Source organism: Anomalospiza imberbis, chromosome 3, assembly GCF_031753505.1.
Source record: "Anomalospiza imberbis isolate Cuckoo-Finch-1a 21T00152 chromosome 3, ASM3175350v1, whole genome shotgun sequence".
Lineage (NCBI taxonomy): Eukaryota > Metazoa > Chordata > Aves > Passeriformes > Viduidae > Anomalospiza > Anomalospiza imberbis.
In genome coordinates this window covers 10,285,603-10,312,145 of record NC_089683.1, presented here as the reverse complement: position 1 = coordinate 10,312,145, position 26,543 = coordinate 10,285,603, and the positions used below count along the sequence as shown (strand labels likewise).

General features: G+C 46.8%; 1 protein-coding gene across 2 annotated transcripts; it reads right to left on the bottom strand.

The window, feature by feature from the left end:
• Positions 1-341: 341 nt before the first annotated feature.
• Positions 342-26,227, bottom strand: SDC1 (syndecan 1). Of its 2 annotated transcripts, none has more exons than XM_068183383.1 (5): positions 25,874-26,227; positions 5,053-5,134; positions 3,523-4,016; positions 3,187-3,316; positions 342-2,663 (listed from the first exon to the last, which is right to left on the bottom strand). In XM_068183383.1, the coding sequence occupies exons 1-5, from the start codon at positions 25,928-25,930 to the stop codon at positions 2,497-2,499; spliced, it is 930 nt and encodes a 309-aa protein (XP_068039484.1). In that variant the 5' UTR covers positions 25,931-26,227; the 3' UTR covers positions 342-2,496. The 2 variants fall into 2 exon arrangements, with proteins under 2 accessions (XP_068039484.1, XP_068039486.1); XM_068183385.1 differs by lacking the exon at positions 25,874-26,227 and adding an exon at positions 14,442-14,789.
• Between the last annotated feature and the right edge of the window lie 316 nt (positions 26,228-26,543).

The window sequence follows — 26,543 nt, the reverse complement described above, 5'->3', positions numbered from 1 at the left end:
GGATGGTGACATTCTGCACGAGGAGAGGTGGCAAAATCAGAACCAGCATGAAATGCTTCAGGGCTCTAACAAAGCCATTTCATCCAAGTCTCCACCGGAGCCCATTTGTATCCCACACCAGTGCCTCCAGCAAGAGCAGCTCACTGCAACCAGGACAGCCAGGGCAGGGTGGTAGAGAAGGCAGGCCACACTCCGACCCTTCAAATGCTGAACTGAATCTGTGTTTCTAGCCCCAAAATTCACAGTTCTGTAACCCAAATTCCTGAAAGACTTAGGCAGTCTTAAAAACATTTTGAAGTATTATACACAACAATGTTCACAGACAGACTGTGTCAGACACATTCTTGCCAAAATGCCATTTATTGCAGTATACCTTTACATGGCATACAGATAACCCAATGTTGCATCTTCTGTCAGAACTCATATTTCATTTGTACCACTTAAATAACACAGAATGTCATGTTTGTTTTACAAACTGTCAGTTAAGACTACCAAAATATACAGTTTTTTTCCTTTCCCCCTAACAAGGTTGTGAGGTACAACTGAATTTTACTACTTTATCTTCCTGTGCTTTACAAGAACCTTTTCATAGATAGACCTATCAAACATTTCTACATTCCTATACAAAGCAAAGAATTACAGCTGAAATTAACACCATCCGGTCATTGCATTAACCTATAAAAATTCATTCAGTAAAAAAAAAAATCAAACCCAAAACAAAATAACAAACAACTGAAAATAGAACAACCCTAACAAAAAAACATAATGGTTGTTGCAGCTTTACTTAAAAAACCAGCCAACTACACATATGCACAAGTTCTCCACGTGCATAAAAAATAGTCTGGAATCAAGACATTTTGGGGTTTTTTTCTTGTGTTTGCAGCAAAGGCACCAATTTTAGCTGCATGGCAGCTCAGGAGTGTTTTATACTTCATTTAAATTACACAGGTTTTTAAGTTTGTCTGTTAACATGCAACGTTTGTACCAACTGTTGCAATATTGTCCAATATACTCGGATCATTCCCTCTGGCTCAACAGTACAAATATTTACATCAGCTGTAAACACTCCTCCACCCACCCCATACTTTCTGCACTGAGTGAAGAGGAGCTGAAGTGGCAAGAAGCTACCCAAAGGCAGAGCAGAAGTAAGGCTTGTACAGAACACCACACTTGTGTTCGCACGGTTTGAGATACTCTGGAGAACTGCAGACCCCCAGCGAGGCCCCAGTGCCTGACATCTGATAGCACACTGACCACACACAGCTCCAAGCATCCAGACTGTGCGCAGGAGGTGCTTTTCTGCCCTTACTAGACTGACATCCCTGGAATGGCTTCTCTCCAAAGTGCAGGAACAGCTTCCAAGGAGCTGCTCTGGAGTAGGGAGAGTCAAGCACACCAACTGCTGTATCTATTTAAGGCCACCTACACTCAGCCTTCCCCAGGCTCATTTCAGATGCTTCTCTACTCCTTAGCTGCAGTCATGACGTGCTGCTTCCCACCTCCCAGCCCTGTGTGCCATGGCACCCTGTGGCACAGAGGGCAGAGTAAGTTCCGAGACAACCGCAGTGACGGGAGATGCTACAACACGGCCCCGGTGACCTGGTACTGCCCGGGGTCAGATCATCTACAGCAGGACAGCCAACCTCGGCTCAGCACCTAGGAAAGGGAATGTCTGAGATGAGACTGCTTGGAAAAATCTACTTCTTACCTAAGCTGAGAGAGAGAGAGAGAAAGAGGGTAGGGGGACAGCCCAACATATTGGTAAAATTACCTCTCTGCTTAGTTTTGGGGTTCTTGGGGTTTGTTTTTTGCTAGTGTATGTACCAGCTGCTTAGGAGCTGGTTCTGAGTATGGGATAATGCTTCTAAAATATAAGTTATTTTAAACCACGTGACAGTCATTTATTTACCCTGCCCCTCACACCTCCTTTTGGCAGAGATCAAGTTCAGCTTGATGTTTCATAGGCATTAAGTGCTCCAAATACAGCTGTCAGAAAGAGTTAGAGGATAGCAGTGTACCAAATGTCTGCCCAGCACAGCCACTTATTACACTCAAAACACATCTATGAGTTAAATAGGAAGGACCCTTGCTATACAGAATTTGAGCACTGATAATTGGTTATTCTTGCTAGCCCTTTTCCTAAATATCAAGAGTTTTATACATACAGTGCTCCCTTATCTTCTCCCCACCGCCTGTCCCAGCAGTCTTTAGATAAACCAAAGTGAGTTTAGGAACTTCCAGTTCCAATTCTGTTAAAAAAAACAAAAACAAACAAACAAACAAAAAAAAAAAAACCAAGTTGTGCAAGAAAGCAGGGAATGTTCAATGAATCCAGATCTACTTTGTAGTTATAAAATTTCCAATGGCAAAGTGGTAGGGGCAAATAACCCAATGATCATATGGCTTAAGTTTAATGCAAAGCACACTAGGAGGTCCACGTGCAGGGAGAGAAGAGTCCAAGAAAGATGGAATAAGAAGTGTCCTGAAGAACAGTGTTTATGCATAGAATTCCTCTTGTTTGTGTGGTTTTTGGTATCCTCCATTAGACTGTTTTGGTTCATCCAGTGAATAGCTGCCTTCATCTTTTTTCTTCATTCTGTACAGCATAAATGCAACTAGAAACACTGCAAACACCAAGCCTACAAGTCCTCCAGCAATTACACCTGAAGGGGAGAAAAAGACACAGGTTACTCTAGATGCCATACAGATAGTGCTACTATGATTTTAAGTTCCAGATTGTTCCTTACCTGTCCCTGGCTTAATGGCTTAAATTAATTTGTCCTTCTGTCCCCTCCCAAACCAAGGACCTGCTCAAATACAGCAGACAATCCTAGGGACGTGGATCTCCCACTGGGCCATGCTGCAAAGCACACACGGCTATGGTGTTCAACCCTGGTAAGTTGACTGAGGCAGCAACAGAGAAATTTTACTGTAACTTTTCAAAGGAGTGAAGGAAGAGGCTTAAACAAAGTTGCAGATAAAGCAGCCACTGCTAGCTGCTATTAGCAGACTAATATTTGCCCCTGTTAGGGTTTTGACAACACAGAATCATCACTCTCATTTCAGACATCTAACATAAAAGGTTGGCATCCTTGCTCAGAGATGTATTTGCACAAATGCAGCTTCTGCTGCCAGGAGACTCCAGGAATCTGCTGTTACCAACTAGAAATCCAAAATATCTGGTACCTCCAAGAACTTCTTTTCTGTCCATAATTCCCGAGGCTCCTGCTGCTTTGGCATTCCTCTCAGAGTCAGCCAGTACTTCTGCGTTCTGGGTGGGGAGCAATTCCTCGTCTTTAGTTAAGATGAAGTCTCCCTGTTGGGACATACAAGGCAGGTTATTCATGTTTCTCATCATGTCTGTTTCTGGAGACTTTCTTCTCATCTAAAACCCTCCACCAACATAACCTATTAAACCAATCACTGTTTTTGACTAATTAACACCTATTCCTACTAAACCAACTTAGTAGATGCTACTAAAGACATCTCCCTGCAAAGGGTATCAGAACTATTAGCCCTCACCGGGTCTCCAGAGCCATCTTCAGAAACCTCCTCATGTGTAGGAAGGACATCCCTTGGAGCTGTGGCCGCGGGGGTGGCAGCAACGTCTCCCTCACCATGGACAGTAGAGTGGGGCTCGGGCACATCCTTGGTGTCTGGCACATCAGAGCTGGGGACTTTAGGTTCAAGGTCATGGACCACAGCAGTGGCTTCTGAAGGAGTCACATGAACCACGGAAGGAAAGTGAGCAGTGGGACTTCTCACTGTTGTTGTGACTACATGGCTTGTTGGTTTCCCGTCAGGTGAGCCCAAGATGGATACTTCATCCTTCACAGCTACAACTGGTTCCTCTGTCACTGGATTACTGGTTGCAGAAGGAGATATTTCCTCCTTTTCAGTTCTGCTCTCAATCCCATGAAATGGCTGTTCACTGAAATCCACTGGTGCTGCCACTATTGAGGAATTAGTTGATTCTCCTGGGATTCTCCAGGTGCGAGACTGGTCAGTCAGGGGACCTGCAAAACAAACAAAGAGAACAAAAAAATATTATCCTTGGCCAGTTTAGAAGCCTAATAATAATATCTTCAGGACACTGGTCTAAGGAGGATAAATAACCTTCATAGTCAATTTTCAGAATAACGGAAGTTCAGTTTGTAATTCCTCATCCTTTTCAGTGGAATAAGGAAGGGACAGACCAATGTGGTGTTCAGCAATACTTTGTTAGTCATCTGCTTCTCCCCAAGGCAAAAGTGCCTGTTTGTGGTGAGGTTGACAAGGGAAATCTGCTTTCAGTACACTGGTTCCTCAGGGTGGATATCTGAGTCTTTTTCCATAAACACTTTTATTTGATTCAGAGCAGTCACACCTTCGGTCTCAACCACATTTGGCACTGATTTCAGGGTCTTAATTTCTGCAGAGTATAATCTAAAATACAAGCTTGTGGCTGGAAGGAAGCAGAAGCATAGCATGCTTCAGATTTCAATAGCTTGCTCTTTTCTCACTAGCATCCCCTCAACTTCAGTACTGAACACCAAGGGTCTCTCATGCAGTTTAAAAATCATTTTTACAGACATTTCCCCCTACCCTAAATCCCCCTTACCACTTATAAAAACCTATGACCCATGGGAGCATGCACATCTGATGACAGATAAAGCTTGCACTTGGTACATGTTGTTAGGCTGGGGTTTACACAGCCTCAAACCTGCCTGCTCATAAAGGGCCTTGTTATGATCTCTGTTCCCCATGAGTGAAGAATCAACTCCAGTTTCATAACATTCTTCACACAATATCTCGCATTAGCAGTCACACGGAGTCTACCTCTGCTTCTGCTCCCTCTCAAGTCTCCTACAGCTCATTTTCTACTAATTGTTAGTATCTCAGGGAATACAAGATTAATAGATTAGGCCCTTTCTCTGTTCCCAGCTCTCATATTCTGGGGGGTGTGTGTGTGGATTCCTCCCTCTACCCCCCTTCACTTGGGTGCTTACTGAGCTCTCAATTGCCACATCCTAGAAGGACCAAGCACTATCAGCACAAGTGCTAACAACTCACCTGCACCTGAACCTGAGAACACATCGTCCTCATCACCAGATGAATCAAGGTCTTCAGGGGGAAGATTCAGATTCGTAGTTTGCTTTAAAGAGGAGAGCAAAAAGATGTGTCAGTGATGTTATTGAAGTGATCAGGTTGCTTGCTTGCTTGATTCTAGGGGTTCCTAGAGGTCACACAAACATTTTTTGTTCAGATTGCATTTTTTCTTCTCCCCTCATTTCAGCTCCCCTACCCAGAAGAGTGGCTCTGGTTTGTATGTTTGGTGTTGGAAAGGTCAGTCTTGCTGTCTGCTTTCTCTGCACTGCTTCCAGGCTGCAGTTGCTTTGGGAAAGAAGAAAGCAAGGAATCCATTCGGTGTGGCATCCTGGTAGCAGGCAATGCCCAGTCCTTACCAGCCTGTTTCAGGCACTGTTTGTGTCTTCCCTATCCACCAACCACTCCATCTGCAAATCACTGCATTAATTCTAAGGAGCAGAAGGGAAGGGGAGGCAAAGGAGCTTGTCTTCTTTCCCTTTATGACTCAAATACTGTTCACATATCTGAAAGTAAAGTACCTGGCTGGAAGGAGAATCAAAGTCCCTTTTTATTAAGTATGGGCACTCAAAATGAGTCCAGAGATAGAAGCCAGCCTTCAGTGTTGGACAATAAGCCCTGAACTTTCTCCATTCACACTCCAAGGAGTGCACTAACCAGCACTGCAATTCAGTTGCTGAAACAAGAGACCAAACCCCTGTTCTATGGCACTTGTTTGTCAGAGCATAACACTCAAAGCTATTCGGGATCTCCAAAGATGACAACACTCTTTCAGTGTTTACTAATTTACTAATTACAGAATGATTACTTCATGCATCTCATTGGCCTCTGCTGCATACATTTACTGCTCCTATCACTACAACATGCCTGACTCTCAGCTCATGACTCGCCTCAGGTTTATTTCTGCAGGGCAACCATTACCTGGTTAGTCATTTTCTCTTCTCAGATTTCAAACCAAAGCCCTGTAAGTCACTTCTTCCAAATTTCATCTTTTTGACATCCAACTACATTCCCTGTTTTCACAAATTTTGACTTCTATCCTTTTGGCACCCCTTTCCAGCACTGCCATCTGCAATTTTAGATGTCGCATTGAATCATCCAAGCTGTGGGATCCCTATGATCCCAAGAAGTGCAAAGTCTCATTTTATTATGTAAAAAAAGGACACACAACCTTGCTAGCTTTGCAGCCAGGCCCACTGTATTTCTTTAGCTCTCATTAACATAGTGTCACTTAAAAATGAATATAACATTCATCCTCATCCCAGGAATAAGTTAGCCAGACCAGTACGTACTGTTGAAATAATCCAGCTCTGCAGTTGTCACTTTATTACCTACAATGGATGTGTTTATTGGTCCTATCTCCTTATTCTTACGTTACCAGGTTTACCCAGTTTTCTCTTCCATCCTTAATAACTTATTCATTCCCCACATTTCCACAGAACTAGTTTCCAAGGTGGTTAACTAGCCCATTAGATTCCACCTCTCTGAAGACAAGTAACCAAGTTGCCACCAGCCTATTCAGCCCCAAGATCTTACACCTTCTAGGCAATTTTTGTAGTTATATGATTTTTTTTTTAAATAACAAAAAATAGGAATAAAACCCCTTATATGGGCATAATTTTTTTGCTTTTTTCTTCCCTACTGAAAATAAACCCCTAAAGCATTATTCCTTAAGCTTCTGCAAGCATATTTCTAGAGTGAATTGCCCTTCGATCTCTTGCTTAACTGCAAGTCATGAGGTAATTTTGACTTTTAGATTTGTCCCTGCTTGTTTGCACTGTGCTTTTGCACCCTTCCACGGAAAGTAGGTCAGATAAGTACTTCCCGTGTGTTTTCCTTCTTGTGTCGAAGGGTGGTGACTCACACAGGCTGATCTCACTTCACTTCAAATATTAAAGAGTACGAACTGTTGGTGCATAAAGAATAAAGAAAGAACTGCCAGGCTGCCCAAACTCAGCTCCCTCGTGTGCACTTCCCAGTACGCACAGAAGATAAGTGAGGCCTTAGAAATTGCACTGGTTTTGTTGATGGGTTGGTGACCATTTTTCTCTCTCCTTCTCACACCAGCAGTGGCAAGCACAGCCCTTTGTTCTTTCACTCAGCCTGGCTGAGTGCAAAAGGGGAACATGTTGCTAAAGGTGGGGGTTGCATTCTCCTTCCAGTGGGAAAACTTCCTTGAAGCAGCTAGAAAGCAACCTCCACAGCTTTTTATTGAAGTAAGGGAGTGCCAATACAGCATAAAATTGTATCACCACAAACATTCAGCTAGGATCGAGGCCACCTTCCCCCCAAACCTGAATATTCAGGGGTAGCTCATATGGATTTTCTACAACACCTGGACAGACTGATCATCTGCAGACTTCAACAATCCTCCTGAAAGGATCACAGACTGCCAAGAAATAAAATGGCAACTCTTGATCTTGACTATTGAGCCCGTAGCCCTTCCCCTTAAGGGGTTAATAGGTGAGGCTTGTTCAGTTGTGTCACATTTCCTTTGTTCTTACTGAGTGTGTCCAGCCACCCTACCCTTAACACCTCCCCTCACACCTGAGCTCTGGGCCTCTCCCCAGGCTGCTGCCAGCTCTGCTTCTTCACAGCCTTTGTCATGCACCCGTTTGATTCCTAGTTTGATTTCTGTATCTGAGCAGGGACAGTGAGGTCCTCCTCAGAGGACAGAAGCCCAGGGCAGCCCAGTCTAAACCAAGGGACACCCAAGGTGTTCCAGGGCAGAGCTGTCCAGCAGCTGCTCAGCACCCAGCCTCCAAACACGGCAGACTCAGACAGTCCAAGTGCCCTGCGGCTGGCTGCTGCACGTAAGAATAATAGAAAACAAGAATCAGGATCAGTAAAGCCTGCTTTCCACAGTTTTATATGAGAACTTAGTGAAGTTACATGTCCCCCAAGGGTCTTGTCCCCTTGTCCCAGCTGCTCCTCTGGGCATTGTGGCATCTCCCTTTGACCAGGCAGCTTGAGGCTTGGGATCTGAGAGGGACTTGCTTTGGCCCAAATACTCAAGGGACAGTATAGGATTATGCATATGTGGATAGCAGTCAGAATACCCACAAAGTGCTGTAATTTCATGACATCATCCAATTTCATGACACACGAGCATTAAGGAACATTTGCCCAATTTATTTAACTGTATGGTTATATAAAGACTACATTTCTTGCTCCATAAATTACAATTTCAATGGACATAAAAGATGGTAACCTCCCCACAAAATACAAGTAACTGCAGAAAGGCCATGTTTCTATAATGATCTGCTGCTGAAGGATTTCAGACACAGCATGGTTAGAAAACACTGACTCAGGACAGCATTGGAAGGGACTGAACTAATTTGGGTTTGCATCAGGAAGACAGACTGTGCTGTTCAAACAACAAACACCTCATGGTCAAGGTTTTCTGATGACCTTTTATTGAAGCTGACTTACACCAATGGGAAAGGTTTTGATTAGCCAAGAGGATTAGGGGCACAGAACACTGGGTTATGCTGTCATACAAAAGAGCTGAAAATAATTCCAGCTTAATACAAGCTTACTCTGCCTTTCAGACAGTGGATCCTTTGAAGGATCTCTGATGGTATCTCATGTACTCTAGTCAAAAACTCTTTACATTCTTATCAAGCACCTACAACATTTTGCTTTTTTACCATTTAACAAGCTTGTATGGTTTTGTTAGCAGTTCAGACAACTGGTTGGAAATACTTGTCCAGTCTTTTTGATTTGCTGTCACTGAATTCAGGTGCATGTGAGGGATAAAAATTTTAACTGTATTTTTGATATGCTTTAACCAGTTCTCATTAACCAGTGGAAGTCCCTCTTCCGCCAGGATCAAAGCAGCCTGTTTAGGAGAAACCTTGGGGTGACTGTTAGCTTCTGCTCTTGCTGAGCACTGTATTGTTGCAGAACAATACTTATTCAGTTCTGCTGGGACAACCAGAAAGCTGCTTAGTGGCATCTTCAATTTAATCAACAATGGGCCAGGCTTTCACAACTCATTAGCAATATTATTGGATCCAGAAGGCTGACATAGTCCAGACTTTTTTTCTTTTTAAAAATATAATTTTTAACTATTCTTCCGTCTTCATCTTGGTCAGAGACTCAAAGCATGAGTCTTTCTGGGCTTATCCCATCAGCTGCTAGAGAGCTCCCTCGTGCTACAGCAGAGATCTGAAGCACTCTCATGATGAGGGGGAGATTTGTAGTTGATTAGTTGATCTAACCCTGCCCCAACTGGGAACCACATTTATTTAATTTGATACATGCAAAAGGAAAGAGCTTTTCTCAAATTGCTCATTGAGGTAAGCAAAACCACTGGCTTTGCCACAAGCTGCTACAAGCCCTTAACTAGATTAAGGATGATTTGTATCCAACTCTTCTTAATCCAGTTAGTGATCTGCAGTGTCAAAAACACTTGAAATCCTCCATTAGCTGAATAAAGCTGTTAAATTTGCACATTTATTTCCCCTAATAAATCCTTCTCAGCTGAAAAAGAATGAACTGTAATGAGCTCTCCCACCGCAAACGGCTCCCTAACCATCCTGTGAGCGTATTGCAACTGCATAGGAAGGAAAACATATAGTTTGCTCTTGTTTAAGAGAGATACAAGAGCAAGACAAGCATTTGCCCTGTAATTTGGCTACATTAAAGCATCTAGAAGAATATTTTCAAAAGGATTTGAACAATTAATTCTTAAAAAAACTCAAACAGAAAGGTGTATTAGTGTGGGGGGAAGACAAAACCACCTGCTGAAGGAAACTTTAGCTTTGTTAAACCTTGATATTCTGCAGTTAATAGCCCATGGACTTCAATCCCAGATGTTCATGGTCGGCAGACAGTTTAAATGGTTAAGGGGAGAAAAAAATTAAAAACACAAAAAAACCCAAAAAAAACAAAAACAAAAAAAAACTATATAAAACCCACCACCAGCATCCTCATCTATCCCCCTTCTTTTACAGACATACAGACCCTGGAATTAAGTTAGCCATGCAGACCTTCTCTGTAACTGTCAGCCATAAATTCTGGAATAGCAGAAAGAGAGCTGATGCTTTTATATGGCAAATCAAGAGTGAAGCTTGCATGCAAGCCTGTTACATCAGAACTTAACAGCAGTGTGGCACCACCTCACCTAAATTCTCTTGCAGTTGTTTCTCCTGTTACTCCACTGCTCAAAATAAACCCTGGTGCTCCTTGGTGATCATGTAGGTTAATGAAGTATTTCTCTTCCTAGAGGAGCCAAAGATGCAGAGTAACACAGGCCAAAGAGTGCAAAGACAGCTACAAACCACCTCACACACAGTCCAAGGGCTGGACAGCCTAGATTTAAGCCATATTTTATCTCTGGCTAGTGTTCCAATCAAGGACTGCTGTGATGACAGGGGTATTGGAGCTTGGTGATCTTTATGGCCCCTCCCAACCTAAACCCTTCTATGATTCTACAAACTAAGTCACCAGCACTTCTTACTTCCTAGTGCCCTCCCTGTTTCAGATGGTGGTGTTCCCCTGCGCCCTCAACAACCTTTTGATGTGTATCAACAAGCTTCAGCATCCCCACCCTTCCATCCATCAATCTCTGTCACCTGGAACAAGGCTGGATAGTGGCTCAGAGGGTGCTCCTTCCAAAGAGAAGCAAGTGGAAAGCTAAGGGTGCTCTTTTGCTCAGCAAGGCAAGCACCATTTTAGCAGAGAGAGGTAAGCAAGCCAGTTAATCTGGCTGCTTATCTATCAGATCATTATTAGAGCAAAGAAATATGGAAAATCTTGGTTAATTGCATTCTTACTAGCTTCCTTTTCTATTTTTGTCTGGTGACTTGAGAGAGGAACTACCTTTTGGGGGAAAAGTCCTGGTTGTGTTTGAACTACCTGATCATCACACAGTATTCAGCTCTCAAAAGCAGTGAAACACCTTCCAATAGCTGCTCAAAACAGGATGAGAGTTCTTAGGATGTATTCCACTATGAGGAGAAAAAAACAGACTCTAGACTGCCCACTGTTCACTAGGCTGTGATCCTCCTTTTCTTCAAGCTGTAGGAGCATACCCTGATCCTCTGCACAAGATGCAGTGGCCAAGGAAGAGCATCCAGCTATTCCACAGGCAGAGCAGCCAGTGTCCCAATGCTTCTAGAGGCTCCACACTATTGCCCAATCAGCTTTACATTTTCTCCTTAGAGTGACAGGGCAACTTAAAATTAAGTAGGGCAGAAACATAGTAATCAACATGCCAAGAGCAAAAATGAACCAGCTTGTCGCCATCAGGTTAAGTTTCACACTGTACAGCAGGGCCCTTTTAACTCCCACCTCCCACAAGAGCATGTCACTTCATGCTTCCTGGACCATCCCCTGCATGTCTGTTTGTGCACTCTCATGGTCAACCAGATCAGGGAACTGGTCTTGTTAAATTAAACAAAAGGAAAAAAAAGCAAAGAAAAAAAAAAAACCCACAACCAAACCCCCACAACAAAAAACCAAAACCAAACAAAAAAAAAACCAATAAACCAATTAACAAAAAAAAAAAAAAGAAGAGGATAAAATATCATGTAAAGAATTTTCCAGCAGGACCAGTTTCCCAATCCTACTCAATGCATGAATGCACAAGTGTTTGTGTTGGCACAGGGCAGAGCGTGGCAGCCAGGGCTGCTTAAGCATTCACAGAGGCTCACAGCCTGCATTCTGGGATGCTGACACTCATTCCCCAGCCCGCCATGCATTATGGAAATGCACATCACCAGACTGCAGGCAACACGCAAATCAGAGGCTGACTCAGAGGGCCACACAGGTTCACACAAAAATGAGCAAGCACAGGGGCTGTAGGGAGAGTTCTCTTCTGCAGTGTTTGCTCATGGATAATGTTTGTTCCAAGGTCTGACAGCAGTGCTTTTGAGTCCTCCCAGTCCTCCTAGGAGTAGGAATACACAGCTAAAGGCTAGACAGATGTCTTGTTCAAACCAGAGCAGTTCTAGTTTCATCCTGGGCTACCTGAAATTTACAGGAGGCCCAGTCCAATTGCCATTTATTCCTGGACAAAGAGTACATTGAACATCCTTCATCAGAGAGGGCTGAGCAAAGCTGGAGTAGCTGGAGTCCCAGAGGGCTACGGATTCCTCAGCAGGGGAAGCTCATGGCCGTGCTCGTGGCAGCAGGGACAGCACAGCAGCCGTGCACGGGAGTCCTCTGTGCCAGGCGTGCACAGAGCACCGTGCCAGTTCTCATGCAGAAGAGCTCAGCCGCCTCTCTAGTCCCTCTCAGCCAGCTCCACTAGAAGCCTGCTCAGTCCTTCAGCAACAGAGAAGTGTTACAGCCTGTGCTCCTGCTTTTTCACCTGGACTATGTATCAAACAAGTTACTACATACTGCTTCCACTCACACCGACCTGCTCCTTCCAGTGAGGCAATGCAGCCCAGGCCAAAGACTGAATCTCACCACAGATCAACACATCCACAGACGTGGCACACAACAGGCACACAGCTTAACTCTGTATCGGTGACAGGCTGTCACAATATGGCCAAAAGTGGGGTCCCTTTTGTCTCCCACGTTCAAGGCAGCCCATGCTTTGAAGATGCAGTCTAACGAGAAAGCTCATTTCCCTGAAGCTAATCTCATGAGAAGCAGCCAGTTCAGTTTTATGTTATAAAACACTTTTCTTTAAAGATCCTTCCCTGCAGCTCTTTAACGTACTTGATAGTTCAGGCATTTGTTTCTTGAGCTAGCACAAGAAAGCCACAACCAATGTATAAGCTCAAAGGCTTGTGCAAAGTAGGTGCAACTCACTGAGGCCTATCCATCCTGGAAATTAATTTCAATCTACTTGAGCTGCCAAAGTCAAGACTAGGCAAACCTAGCTTGTCTTAAAAGCCTCTGACTGAAAGCCACCAGCACTTCTTACTTCCTAGTGTAGCAAAACCAGCAGGGAAGATTCACTCTTACAGCAACAGCCACTTCATCTGCTTGTTTAGACAGGAACAGACCAAGAATTGCTTGGCTTCAGCAGAGGCTAGAGGTGGGCCACCCATCCCCAAAACCTGACAAAGTAAGGCTAAAGAGGGGAGCATGCTGGCAAGCAGAAAATCTTTATGAAATGGAAACCTATCCAGCAGAGGACTCCAGCAGCCCAAATGCACATATTACCCACACATACTGGTAACTACAGCACAAATAAATGCAACCCTCTTGCCAGCAGAAGAAATTAGAAGCAACAGGATCTAAACACCTGCTGCCTCTTCCTCCTGCACACATGCAGCCCCTCTGTGGAGTTCAGGTGAGAAAGAGCAACTCACCTCACACAAGGCATCAGCAGCCATGGCCACTTTCAGTAAGAGACTGGACTTTGCAGTGTTGCCTCCAGCACATAATCACACTGAGCTTATGTCTTCATTTGCCAATTATTTTTTTGCCAATTATTCCTAACCAGCTGACCTGTGGTGGAGGCAAATTCCTTTCCTTGCCCCATCTCTTGACACCCACTCACCCTGTTCAGTGATCAGCACTGAGGACTGTCTTTGCAGTTAAACTTGCTACAGAACCAGAGTTTGTGACAAGTGAAACCGGGCTTCAGATTGCCTGGCTGCTCCTTAGCAGCATGTGTGGGCTGGGGAAGCCAGTCTCCTTTCTCCACACACCTAAGAAACCACCCAGCTCCCAGGGCAGCAGACCAGCCCTGAGGCTGCTGAATGGAGTCCAAGGCTGGGTTTGAGGGAAGACCTGCAGGTGGTGAGTGCCCCCATTTGTTCCATTTAGGACTGGCTTGTCCCAGCAGCCCTGTGAGCTCCAAATGCTCAGCGTGGGGCTGTCAGCCACGAGCCAGGATGCCCAAAGGCTCGGCCCTGCCCGAGAGGCTCGGCCCTGCGCGCTCCTCCTGCGAGGCCGTGGCTGCAGGACAGAGCACAAGCCCGCAGCACACCAGGGTCAGGACATGGCAGAGGCAGCTCAGGGGCTTTGGTCCCACGGGAGCACAACCAGCTCTCGTCATCTTCAGCCCATCAGCTCAGGAGGTCCCAGCTCAGAACTCAGAGGTCTGGCTACAGGAAAGCAAGATGTGGTCTGTGGCATCTCAAGCCCTCAAATTATGGTGGTGGCACCCTGTGCATCGCTGATGCCTCTCAGCAGCACCAGAACACGTGTGCCTCTGGCCTAGGGAAGCCTGTTTCCTGGAGATGAATGCTGTGCAATTTGGTTGGTGGAACTACTACCCATTTCAAATGAGCTCCATGGCAGCTTTTATGTGATCAGCAAACTACCACAAGCAGTGCTACAGCTGCACAAGTGCTCTGACCTGAGCAGATGTGATCCCAGAAGTCAAACACCACCTCATCACTATGATACACAATATTCTGAGGGGGAAAGACACTGCTCTGCTTCACCCAAGGAAGGGAAGCCAACATGCAGCCAGGAACAACTGTCAGACAAGAGAAAATGCAACAGCCTTCAGTGCCCAGACACAAGGATAGGAAAAGACTCAGGTTCTTATCTCAAGAGTTTCCCTTTTCTCCATCCTGAAGTCCAGCAATTACCTAATGTGATATATGCCAAGGAGCTAGGAGACCAAGCTCTAAGATTTCTTGAAGGATCACAGAAACATTTTCAGTCTACTACTGATGCATACATGTTTCTAATTTGAGAAAATTGCTTGCAGTGCTATATTAAATTAGTGAAATCCAAGTTTCAGATAAAAATCCCTAGTGTACCAAACTAAAAGCTTGTGCTTAGGGCAGGACTTGAGGCTCCTGGCAGCTAGGATTTTGTTTAAACCTCACCAGAAAGATGAACTTGCAACCCTGGAGTACCAAAGGTCTCAGCTAAAGCCATTGGTAAACTTAAGTTAGAGTACTTAAACTTACAAATACTTGGCCTAACAACAACAAAAAAGCTGATCAGGTGTTCCAATTAGTTACACAGATTTACAGTGGAACTGCCCAGATAATGTTTTATAAGAGGATGTATTCTGCAGAAACCGGATATGGATGGGACAACAAAAGTTACTTCTATTTGCTTACACCTCAGTGACAGAAACACCTGCCAGCTGCAAGGCCTGTTGCTATCAAACTCTGCTCCATCTTCCCAGCTGATCTGCTCACAGTCTAACTTACAGAACTTATGTCAGCTTCTTCATATCATGACAACATCCCAAGCCTCAACACCACAAGACAAGGCCTCCTTGATTGCTTCTGTGAAAATTCCACATTTTCTTCAGAGGGATGCACAATGAAGTCTCCAAGGCTTATGAAATTACTTTTTGCTAATGTCCCAGGGTGACAGGACCTAAACCAGGACAGCTAACACTCTGTATTTTCCATACAAGCATCCCAGACACATGTTCCCTTGGAATGCTGTATTTCACTATAAATGTAACACTCAACTTCTCAATTGCAGCATCACCATCAGCCCTTTCAACCACAACCCCCACTGAAGAGCTGATGGATCAGGGGAGACTGGAAGCACCCAGAAGGAGCTGCCTGGCTTGAACAGGCACCAATGCAATCTCTCTCCCACATGTGCACACCACATGGCAGGACCAGGGACATCCCAAAACCTGATTGCTTGGCCCTGTTGCTTGTCAGTCTGGTACAGAAGACCTTGACTATTTGCAAGGGAGCTACAGAAATGAAACTTGGGCAGCAAAATGAGCCAAGAGTTGGCATTCCACAGCACCCTTCTGATCTGGTCACAACTAAGCTCCAACCAGTTCTAAGGGGCTCTGTTCTTGCACAGCAGGGCTCACAGCAGCCAGCACCAGTCTGTTAAGAATGAACTCATGAGTCTCAATTGACAGCCAGTGGCTGGACTCACACAGACCATGCAGGCAGCTTTACATTTTGGGTTTGACCCAATGCAAGGCAGTTTCTGCATCTTGGCAGGTCTTACACTAGCACACACTGGACTCAATGATCCTTGTGGAGCTCAAACTCAGTATATTCTACGATTCTTGGTGTTCTTTTTATGTTTGTTTCTATGGCTCACCATTGCCAGCTTAGATCTGATGAAATCAAGCCTGTCCCTACATTATGAGGCACGCTGTCCCATTTGTCTTATCTACAGGATCTCAGTGTTGACTAAGCCAAGGCTGTCTATAATGCAGAAGTCATCCCCATAACAGATGCATTTACACTGCCATGACTAAGTCATTCACTAAGGGACTGAAACATCTCCACCAGAAGCAGGAGGCACATCTCAGATTAGGAATACCCTGTTCTCCTATCCCAAGAGTCTTCTCAAAGAGGCACTTTCACTATTACCCCCTCCTTCCACAACAGTCCTAGCAGCTCCTGAAGAAAAGCATCATGCACGTGTTTTGGGTGCTACTGGTCTCCTTGGAATAAGCAGCAGTAGCTCAGATGGTCTTTGGGCACAGGCTGGACCACACTTCACTGAGTTATTCTAAAGGAGAACACAGTTCAGACTGCATGGATTCCCTTAGAGAAACATGCATGCTCACAACCCCTGGAGCACACAGCCAGGGATCTACCCACATGAAACGGCACAGACCAAGCTCACAGCACTCCCTCCTAGGACACTAATGGTCTCTGTGCTCAGGTTTACAAAAGCACTGCTAATATGGCACATACTACAAAGTTCTGACAGCAGTTGCTTACTGACAGCAGTTGCCCCATTCATAGTTAAAATATGCAACACCTCAGTGAGATTATGAGAGCTGACTGCTGTACTTCCATGCTGAGTCACGAGGGTGTTGAAGTATCATGTCAGTGATGAAGTACCAAATGAAATCCTCCCATCAGAAACAGTCTGATGCTGCAATTGTGCACCAGTCACCTACTGTTCCACTCATTTAATTAATGGACATTAAGCATTTCTTGACCAAACACCTACTGGATTAAACTCTGACCTAGTCACCCAGTTACACTGTTTTGTACCACATCTGTACAGCAGAGCCCTGACTAAAGGACTGTTACAAAGGAGAGATAAATCAGAGCTTCCTTTGGATCTCAGCTGTTATCCAAGCCTCACCTCCTGCTGTCATTTTTGGGTATACAGCTTGTTCACCTGTCTTCCCCATGGCCTTCTTTCAGACCAGCCACCAAATCACGTGGATAGATTAGAGTTTAGTGAGAGATGCTACCATGTTTGTGCATTTTGGATGCTCTCCTGCCTCTTATGGGCAACTGTAAGATTTCAAGTTGTGATTTGGACATCCCTATGTTTTATACATCCATACTGTGAAGAGACAAGAGACACCACTAATGCCACTGCTGACAGATTGACAGGCACCACAACAAGTCAATAAAACAGTTCTAAAATTGCAAGGCAAGGTGAATGCTTTACTACCAAGTTACTCCTAGCACAGCATGTCCCCTAGTTCAGACCAGTTTCTGTCAAGAGGTACCATCAGTATAGCCAAGATGTGACATAACAGATCAAACCTGTAAGACTGTTCAAACATTACTAATTTGAAGATATTTAATATATATGAATAAATTTCTGGGTCTACTCAGTGACTACCAACTCTAGCCAGCACATTATCCCTCTAAATAAAGCAGAGGAGGAAATGCTGAATGCCCACTTTATGGGCTAAGTCTAAAATCACAGGCTGAACCACTGGCACGTACCAGCACCATCACAACAACACTGAATGCTGTCTCAGGTGTAGCATTCAACTTGCAATCCTCAGCTGATGGATTACACAGGACTTCTCACACAACTGTACTTGATCATCTCTCTGAATTATCCAAAACAGCTTCCAAAAGAAGAGTTGTGATCCTCTATTGTGAACTTTCACTTTCTTTTACTGGATACCACAGTTTTCTCAACTTCATAATATTCTGGGCCTGCAGCCAGAGACCCACTGGCCACATCATACTAGTACATTAAATAATATCAGAGAACATCCCCAGGCACTAGAACACTACCAATACCATCATATTATTAGAATGATTTATGGCATAGTTTTGAGCCTTGCCAACCAGTATGCCCCCAAATAAGCACAGGAAGGTTCTCAGCAGGCAGTCTGGTGAAGAGGGTGCATTACAGAACAGGCCAGAAAATTAGATTTCCTACACAATTGTGACTCCAACATTTAAGTTGGTCACAAGACACCTTGTGTCTAACATGCTTTACTGTACTGGGTTTGCATGGTAGGATTTTGGTAGCAGGGGAACTACAGGAGTGGCTTCTCTAGCAGGAGAGAACTTCCCTCATCCCTGTCAGAGCCAGTGCCAGTCAGACAGGACAGACCCACTGCTGGCCAAGGTTGAGACCAGCAGTGACAGCAGCAGTGCCTCTGGGATAACACAGTCAAGAAGGGGAAAAAAGTTGGTGCACACGAGTAATTGCAGCCAGAGAAGAGAGGAGTGAGAATATGTGAGAGCAGCAACCCTGCAGACTCCAAGGTCAGTGAAGAAGGAGGGACAGGAGGAGCTTCAGGCCCCAGAGCAGAGATTCCTCTGCAGCCTCTGGTGCAGCTGTGCCCCTAAAGCCCATGAAGGTCCACAGTGAAGCAGAGATCCACCGGCAGCCCATGGAGGATCCCACAACAGAGCAGGGGGACACCCAAAAGAGGCTGTGACCCCATGGGAAGCCCATGCTGGAAGAAGCTCCTGGCAGGACCTGTAGTCCCCATTGAGAGAGATGCCCACAGAAGACCAAGTTTGCTGGCAGGACCTGTCACCCTGTGGGAGACCCAAGTTGGAGCAGCCTGTTCCTGAAGGAATGCGCCCCATGGAAGGGATCCAGACTGGAGCAGTGATTTAGACCTGCAGCCCATGGGAAGGACTCACACTGGAGAAGTTTGTGGAGACAAACTCTTTACAAGGCACCCCACACTGCAGCAGGGGAAGACTCTGAGGAGTCCTTTCCCTGAGGAGGAAGGAGCAGCAGAGACAACATGCAATGAACCAACCATGGCCCCCATTCCCCATCCCCCTGAACTCCTGAGGGGAAAAGCTGAAGAATGCGGATTAAAGTTAAGCCAAAAAATAAGCCAAAAAAGGAGGGGGGAAATGGAGACAAGGTGTTTTTAAGATTTGGGTTTACTTCTCTCCCTGCCCAGCTGAGAAGGGTAGTGACAGAGCAGCTTCAGTGGGCATCTGGTACCCTGCCAGGGTCAACCCACCACATTTACTTACAAGCACCAGTATAGAATGTTTGGTGAATTTTTTTAACCCCTTTTGGCTGCATGCTGGGTGATGGAGGGGGGAGGGCACACTAAGCATTTAACATTTTTTGAGCTACTAGAGTAATAACTTCTAATTATTCATAATCACATCTTCCAGCTAATGTAGAAAGAAGCTCACCAGTGCTTCACAGCTCAGTGCAACTACAGATGCAGACTGGGAAACATTTTGCAGGTTAAACACACTTCAGAGGCAGCCGTGCTGCTGCAGGATTAAGCCAGCAGCTTTCTTCTGCAGGCCATGAGTCAGTCGATGTGAGAGCACGATAGCACAGCACTCCTTGCCACTGCCCAGACATGCCAGAGTCAGCCTCTTTTGTTTCGTGCTTTGTTCACTGATGGGAAAGTAGTCATGATCTAGATGATTCCTCTGTTAGGACAGAAAGATATTTAGAAGTCAAAGCTGTCTAGCTGCAGGCTGTTGGGCAAGTTTCGATGCAAGCCTCACCATCACTTTCCACTGCATGGAGGTGCCACTTACACACTGCTAGAGCCAGTGTGCTGGACAAATCTCATTTGTCCATCAAATCTGCTGGTGTGAGTCTCTGTCACAGCTTCATAAGCAACAGAGCACAGCAAGTGAGTACAAGAATGGGTAGAAGAATATCACATAGATTAGCATCTGTGTTAGATAAGAATTCAAGCAAGTTTTGTGGTTCCTCTAGTTTGGGCTTTTACCCACCAGCTTCCTGACTGAAGAAAGCCTGGACTCTGTCCCTAAAGAAGATTCCTATTAGCTGGTCAATGGGATAACAGGTTCTCTCCTCTGCAGATGCTTTTATCAGAGACTGAGGTTTCGTGGATCAACAGGCTGCTCTGAGCTCCTGTGCTTGTGCAAAGCATAGGTATCAAGTCTCCCAGATCACCATGCTAGGGCCAGGGCACACAGCCTGCAAACTCTGTTGTCAGTTGGATAACAAGTAGCACATGACAGGCATAGATGTCTCTCTCTATAAATATATACACACCTATATTTGTATTTCTCCACTCTCCCGGTCTCAAAGGATAGGAAAAGACAGCATGGGATCCTGTTCTGGGACAGGAAACAGCCAGGTAGTCTCTTCCTACAGCAATGATGTAGCTGCCAGCTCTGATCCCCAGAGAATATACAAAGGCTTCCTACCAGCACAGCCACAGCAGCACCACTGCTACGACAAACGGAGCTTCACAAGAGCTCTCATCTGGTACTCGTTAAGTTAATCACCTCTTGCTCTCCAGAAAGCAGACTGGCTCCACTCACCCCTGCCCACCTCTGGCTTCAATCTACAGTCTGGTCCTCCAGTAATCCCTGTATATGCAAGGGGCTGGACCGGAGCTGCTGCCTGCCTCTGACCAGGATGTGTACAGCCACCAGCATTAGAAACTAATTAGCAAGAGTTTTCCTGTGTACAGCACAGGACAATCATGGTCCGCAGTGCCGCCCAGAAGCATGCTCCCCTTCCAAGCGGAACAGAGTTCAAGTTTCCTTACATTTAAAAGAGGCAATAAGCTCCTCATCACATGGCAGAGGCAGACAAAGAGCAACCCCCAGTCTCCAGCTATGGTTTGTGTGTGCTCAGGTGATGGAGGCAGTGCACTCTGAGGAGTCCTTCAGTGAACTGGCTGTACTTTGCAGAAGGCTGCCTGACAGGAGTGTGTGCCTGAGACTGCCCACAGCCAAAAATCAAGACTGTCAACCTTTGCTTCTATGACTGGCAATCAAATCATTGACATTACTACATAGGCAGTGTAGAAAAGCAACACAGTGGAGTATGACAACATAGAGCCCTCATGCAAGGCAGGATACCCATGAGTATTTTAAGCTGGTTGGCAGGTAGTTTCCTATGTTATATCAGCACACTTGATTTAGTCAGGAGTCGTTCTGCAAGAGCAATCCAGAAGACCTTTCAGTTACTAGAAAAGCCTGAACACCAAGACACAAAATGTGTGGACATTAAAGAGAACCATGTTGCAAAAACACGGGCTATGGAGAACATAGTTCTGCCAGGGAGCAGAGCAGCAAGACACAGAGGTGAAGCAGCAAGAGTTCTTCAACTGAAAATACCCCAAGGAATTTCTAACTAGAAGCCTAGCAGGGAAAGCCATGACTTACAACACCTCCATGACTCAGTTGTTACTGCAGCTCCAGTGACTCAACGGGAAGTTCTATTGCCAACTCCATCCAAATCCCACTAACACACAGGTTCCCATCCAGCAAGGCAAGCCTCACTGGTGAGACTGGTCTCAGCAGCAAGATACAAACATTACAGTTGAGCATGGCAAGGAGCCTAAGCTAACAGACTCCACTGGACCCGTGCCGGTTCCACAAGACCCAGAACGACGACTGCAGCCAAGCGCTGCTTGAGAAACAGAGAGCTTGGGAAACCACCACATTAGCAGATATTGCCCCACAAGAGTTGCTTGTAGGAGGTCCAAATGTTATCTCACCTTGAGGTGAGGCTTCACAGAGCAGTAACTTTTCCATTAGCATCCCCACAGTAGAAAGTGCCCTGTCCCAAGTTTCTAGCCAGGCCAGATCAGGCTCATCACTGCGGTACACCAGTAGCCAGCAGAGCAGCAGCTCAGGTGAAGTACAGCCCTAACTTAGCGACCAGTTAACAAAGCTGCCACTCAGCACTCCAAAGGAGGCACCACATGCCTTCTGCATTCAAGAGTATCTTCTCAACTCAGAAGTGAACCTATAAGAAAAATCAGAAGTCCTTGCACTCATTGCCAAAACAACTTCCCCACTGTAAGTTCACTGCCTATATCAAAGTCTACGGAGTAACAAAAGCTTCTCACATCTAATCCATAAATAAACAGTGTCTTTAAATATTATAGTGCTCTGATGCTTTCTCAGCCATCCCCCCAAATACAACCACTTATGTTTCTGCTCACTTCAGAATGCTGAGACAGGACCCAGCTGTAATCCCTAATTTCTTCCACATTCTTTAGCAGAGCAAGACTACAGTTACACTAGAACAGAAGAGAGCTGCTGTTCTAGCCAGCAGCTGATGTTCCCCACTGCTTTGCTAGTTCTCTTGGCAGGAACAACTGTCCAGTCTGTTTCTTTATGGAGAGAGTTACCAAAAATTTTCACAGATAAAAAGTCCATCACTTTGAGCTAAATCACTCTCAGATAAAGGCACCAGAGTAAAGGTGTTGTGCTCCTCTTATAGGAAACTTGAGATCTAGCCAATAAGGCCTTGACAAAGCAACTCACCTTGGAGAAGACGTGCAGGGGCTGGTCAGATAATCACTCTCTTTGGCTCCACTGATTACATCGCCTTGACTCTAATGAGGCCTTAAGCACCCAGCACACACAGACACCTACATTTAGGTGCTTCAGCATCAGCTGAACGCTGTCCTGAGGGACTTGTGCCATTTGAACATAGCAAGCCCATCAATCTTCAGCTGTCATGGAGTGCTGTATTAGACGTCTTCTACTCTTTATTATCTCAAAGCTATTAGATGAAAACACTAACGCTGCAATGCTAAAGCACTGCAATTTTATAATTGGCAGCACGTACTCAGGAAAAGGCCCTATCTTCTCTCTCTCAACAAGCTCCCTCCTCCCTGTAAGGAGGGCCTAAAATCCCAGCTCCTCAGATGCCAGAAACAAGTGTGGAATGTCCCTCTCAGGAATATTAGTATAGTTCTTGGACACAGAAATCGCTTCAAACAAGGTTAAGACAGAGTGCTGGTATACAGGCCACCTGGAGACATCTGAGTACAGGCAATGCAAAACACATACTTAAAATGGACCAATTTTGCTGCTAAAACAGCAGCCTACATTTCAGGTTTGTGCACTAACTTAATTTTAGAAGGCTTACAGATTTCTTGCACTTGCTGTAACTTGTCTCAGGTTGTTAGAGAGGATTGTTTGTTTCCAGAAATTTCAGAGTGCTGCCATTAAAATGTTAGCTTTTCTCACCACTTGAAACTGAGAGAAACCTGGAACAAAGACTACAAAACTGCACCCGAGCCCCCTTACACCATACAAACTCCAGCTCATCTGCCACTGCTCTACTCAGAGCCGAGCAGATACAGCAGTCACAATTTCACCGGGAGGTGGCCACCAGCAAGTTGGTGTTCAGATGGAGAAGCTCTGTTTACAGTGCTAGATAAATATTGTGACTGCTCCGTGCATACTATAGAATAAAATGCTTCCTCCTTATCCACTACCTGCACATTTATCAACCAAGCTGGAGTACCCAATTTCTTCTAATTAGTTTATGTTCAGATAGGAATGACATCACCCTTGGGAAAAGGTTTAGCCTGCTCTGGTAAGCTTCTGTCAACCACCAGCATGCACCTACACCAGACAAAACAATCAGAACCCTACTCCTCTCACCATAGGGGCTGGATTGCCCACTGCCCTCCTGCAGCAGGATGAACATCTTGGCTCAGTTGGCTTCCTGGTGGTGTTATACTGTGTTTCTATTTTAGAGAGTAACAAGGTTAAACTGTTAAAAAGCTAAGATGTATCAGCCTTCTCATTTCAAGGAAGTCCATGCCTCCATCATAACGACAGAGGGCAATTACTCTCATAAAGAGTATTTTAAGCAATAAAGTGTCACCTTGAAGGAGACCAGGAACCTCCCCAGTCATTCCTGCAGGTAAGAGTACTCAGGAAGAAAACAACTATTGTTTGGCCAGTTTCTTGCTCCTGTTTATTATTCCAATGACAATATGCATAGATGAGCCAAGGTACACAGCAAGAGCCAAGGGCCAAGCCATGTGCCAGCAGCAGTGGCATCCATCCCAACAACCATACCACCGAGAACCCAACACAACCATGGCAATGCCCACAGCACTGAAGTCTGGCAGATTCAAAGTACTGTGCAAGGTCACTCTGCTTTCAACATGAGAGGTTTTCAGCCACTCAATGCAAAATCATAATTATTCCAGATGGGTGGGAAAGGCAGATTAGTCCCTGTCACTGACATTTTGACATGGGGAAAAAAAAGCCATGTGATCACCAGAAGGGAAAGAGCCTCAGTGCTGAGTCACCCCAGAGAGCTCCAGGACTTCTGCTCCTCCGTGTGCTCAGCCTTGAAACCCCTCGATCCGCAGTGCCAGCCAGGCCTGAGTGTCTCGTAGGCACAGGAGAACTCCAGACAAGCATTTACTTCATGTCCTTCTAATTTCTAGTAAGGAATATTTATCACAGGGGAATTTTATCCAAATAGAGTACAGAGGCTGCAAATTAACTGCAGTTTCCCCACCTCATTAAGCAGAAGCTTACTCAGAAGTTGAGAGAAGAGCCTTCCTCCCATGGAACAGTGCTGCCTACACTCACATGTTTGTAATTTTTAGCCATCTCATAACGACTCACTGCCATGTGGGCCAGGAGGGTCCACGTCCAGAACTATAGACAAAGTTCACAGACAGAATGGTACAGCAAAACCAGAGATATTTCAAGCAGCTCAGATCCCACTGTGCACTTTGTTCTGCCCCTCCTTATCCAACTGGTGCTGCAGTTTACCCCTAAGCAAGTTTTAAATCAATCATTTCACAAAGAAAAAAAAAAAAAAAACACCAGTTTTACTTTGATGGCCCTGACTACTCAAACTATCTCATGCTCCATTTTTCCTCCTAACTCATCCATAGGGGAAGACTCCACAACCGGTGCACACTCAGGTCTGGTAGGGGACCACATAGGAAGCAAAGAAGCGTGTCCCTCATCTCAGAAGAAAGCGATGGAACTGGGGCTTTGTGCCCCTCGAGGCGCGGCCACAAAATTGCCTGCCCCGCACCCTCCGACCGCACACGGGGCTCGACGCCGCCCAGGCTGCCAGCAGACCTGAAGCAGCGAGCACAGCGCTTCACGGGGCTGCGGAGCCAGGTTTCCGCGGAAAGGCTCTCGCAGGCGGGGCGGGAGCAGGAGCAGAGCCATCCCCTGTCCGCGGATGACACCTGGCGGCTGCTGCTGCTGCTGCGGGACCAGCACGGCTCCGGGCAGCCCCGAGACACGGCAGCCGGGGCAGGCCTCGCTGCCGCGGGGTCACCATGCTCCGGGGAGCGCCGGCACCGGCGCGGCCGTGCGCCCAGCCGGGCAGCACCGGGACCTTTGTTTCAGTGGCAGAAAGCAGAGTCCGGGCGTACCCTGCTCTGGGGCTCTCGGGCACAAAGGCGGCGGGGAGCTACCGACCCGCGCTCCCTGGGGCTGTGCCGGGGCACGGCAGGAGCGCCCCAGCTTCAGGAGTCACCCGTGACTTCGGCCACAGCCGAACCACAAAGGGCCACATGCCAGGGCTCCCCCGGACCCGCCGCTCACCGCCTCCGGGGAACGACACGCCGGAGGGGCGGCGGGAGCATCCTGACCCCCCCCGGCCCTCCCGGGCGCACCGAGGGGTCCCGCGGCCGGGGGGCTGCGGGGAGCATCGCTCGCCCGCTCCGCGGCGCCCCGGGGCGGAGCCGCCGGCAGGTCGGGAGCCGCCGCGGCGGGTCTGGTTTGAATTAAGGCTGCCGGGGCCCGCTGCCAGCACAAAGGCCACCGCAGCCCTCCACCCCGGCACGGCTGGGCACCGCTGCGCTCCCCTGCGTGAATCCGTCGAAGAGGGGAGCCGGGCGGTCCCCCCAGCCCAGCCCGGCCCGGCCCCCCCTGCCCCGCCGGCCCCGGCCCCCTCCGCACCCCGGCCCCGCCGCCCCACGTGCTCCGCGCCCGCCCCGCTCCGCTCGGCTCACCGGGACAGCAGCCTGGAAGCAAAGGGCCACCAGCCACACGGCCACCACGTTTATCATCCTTCCTCCTCGCCGGGCCTCGGGAGCGCGCAGCCTGCCCCTGCTTCCCGCCGTCTCCAACGCGCCGCTCTTGCTCCGCTCCTCTTAGAATTGTTTTAAGTAGCTGCGGGTTTGCTCCCTTTTCTGGTTTCTTTTTGTTTTGTTTTGTTTTATTTCCCTCCTTTTCCCCCTTCGCACGCAACCGAACCAGCCTCCCAGCAGCGCTCTGCGATGGCGAGGAGTTGAACTCTGTCTTTTAATGAACCCACTGCAACAACCTTCACCTTACGGCCACCCCCCGGCCGGCCCCGCCTCCGCTCCGCTCCCCTCCCCTCGGCTCGGCCCGGCTCAGCCCGGCTCCCCAGCCCGAGCCCGGCCCGGCCGGCACGCCCTGCCCCGCCGCCCGCCCCCGCTTCCTGCCGCCGCGGTACCTGCGCCGGTGCCCCCTCCCCGGCCGCTCTCCCCCGCTCCCCGGCCGGTCCCCCGGCAGCCGCCGCTTCCCTTTCACTGCATTCCCAGATTTCCTCTCTGGCAGAGGCATTGCTCCCGCCGAGCTTCCTTCCCTCTCGCTAAAAATAATAATTCAAAATAATAATAATAATAATACTGTTAAAAGCCCTCCTTTCCCGTTTCT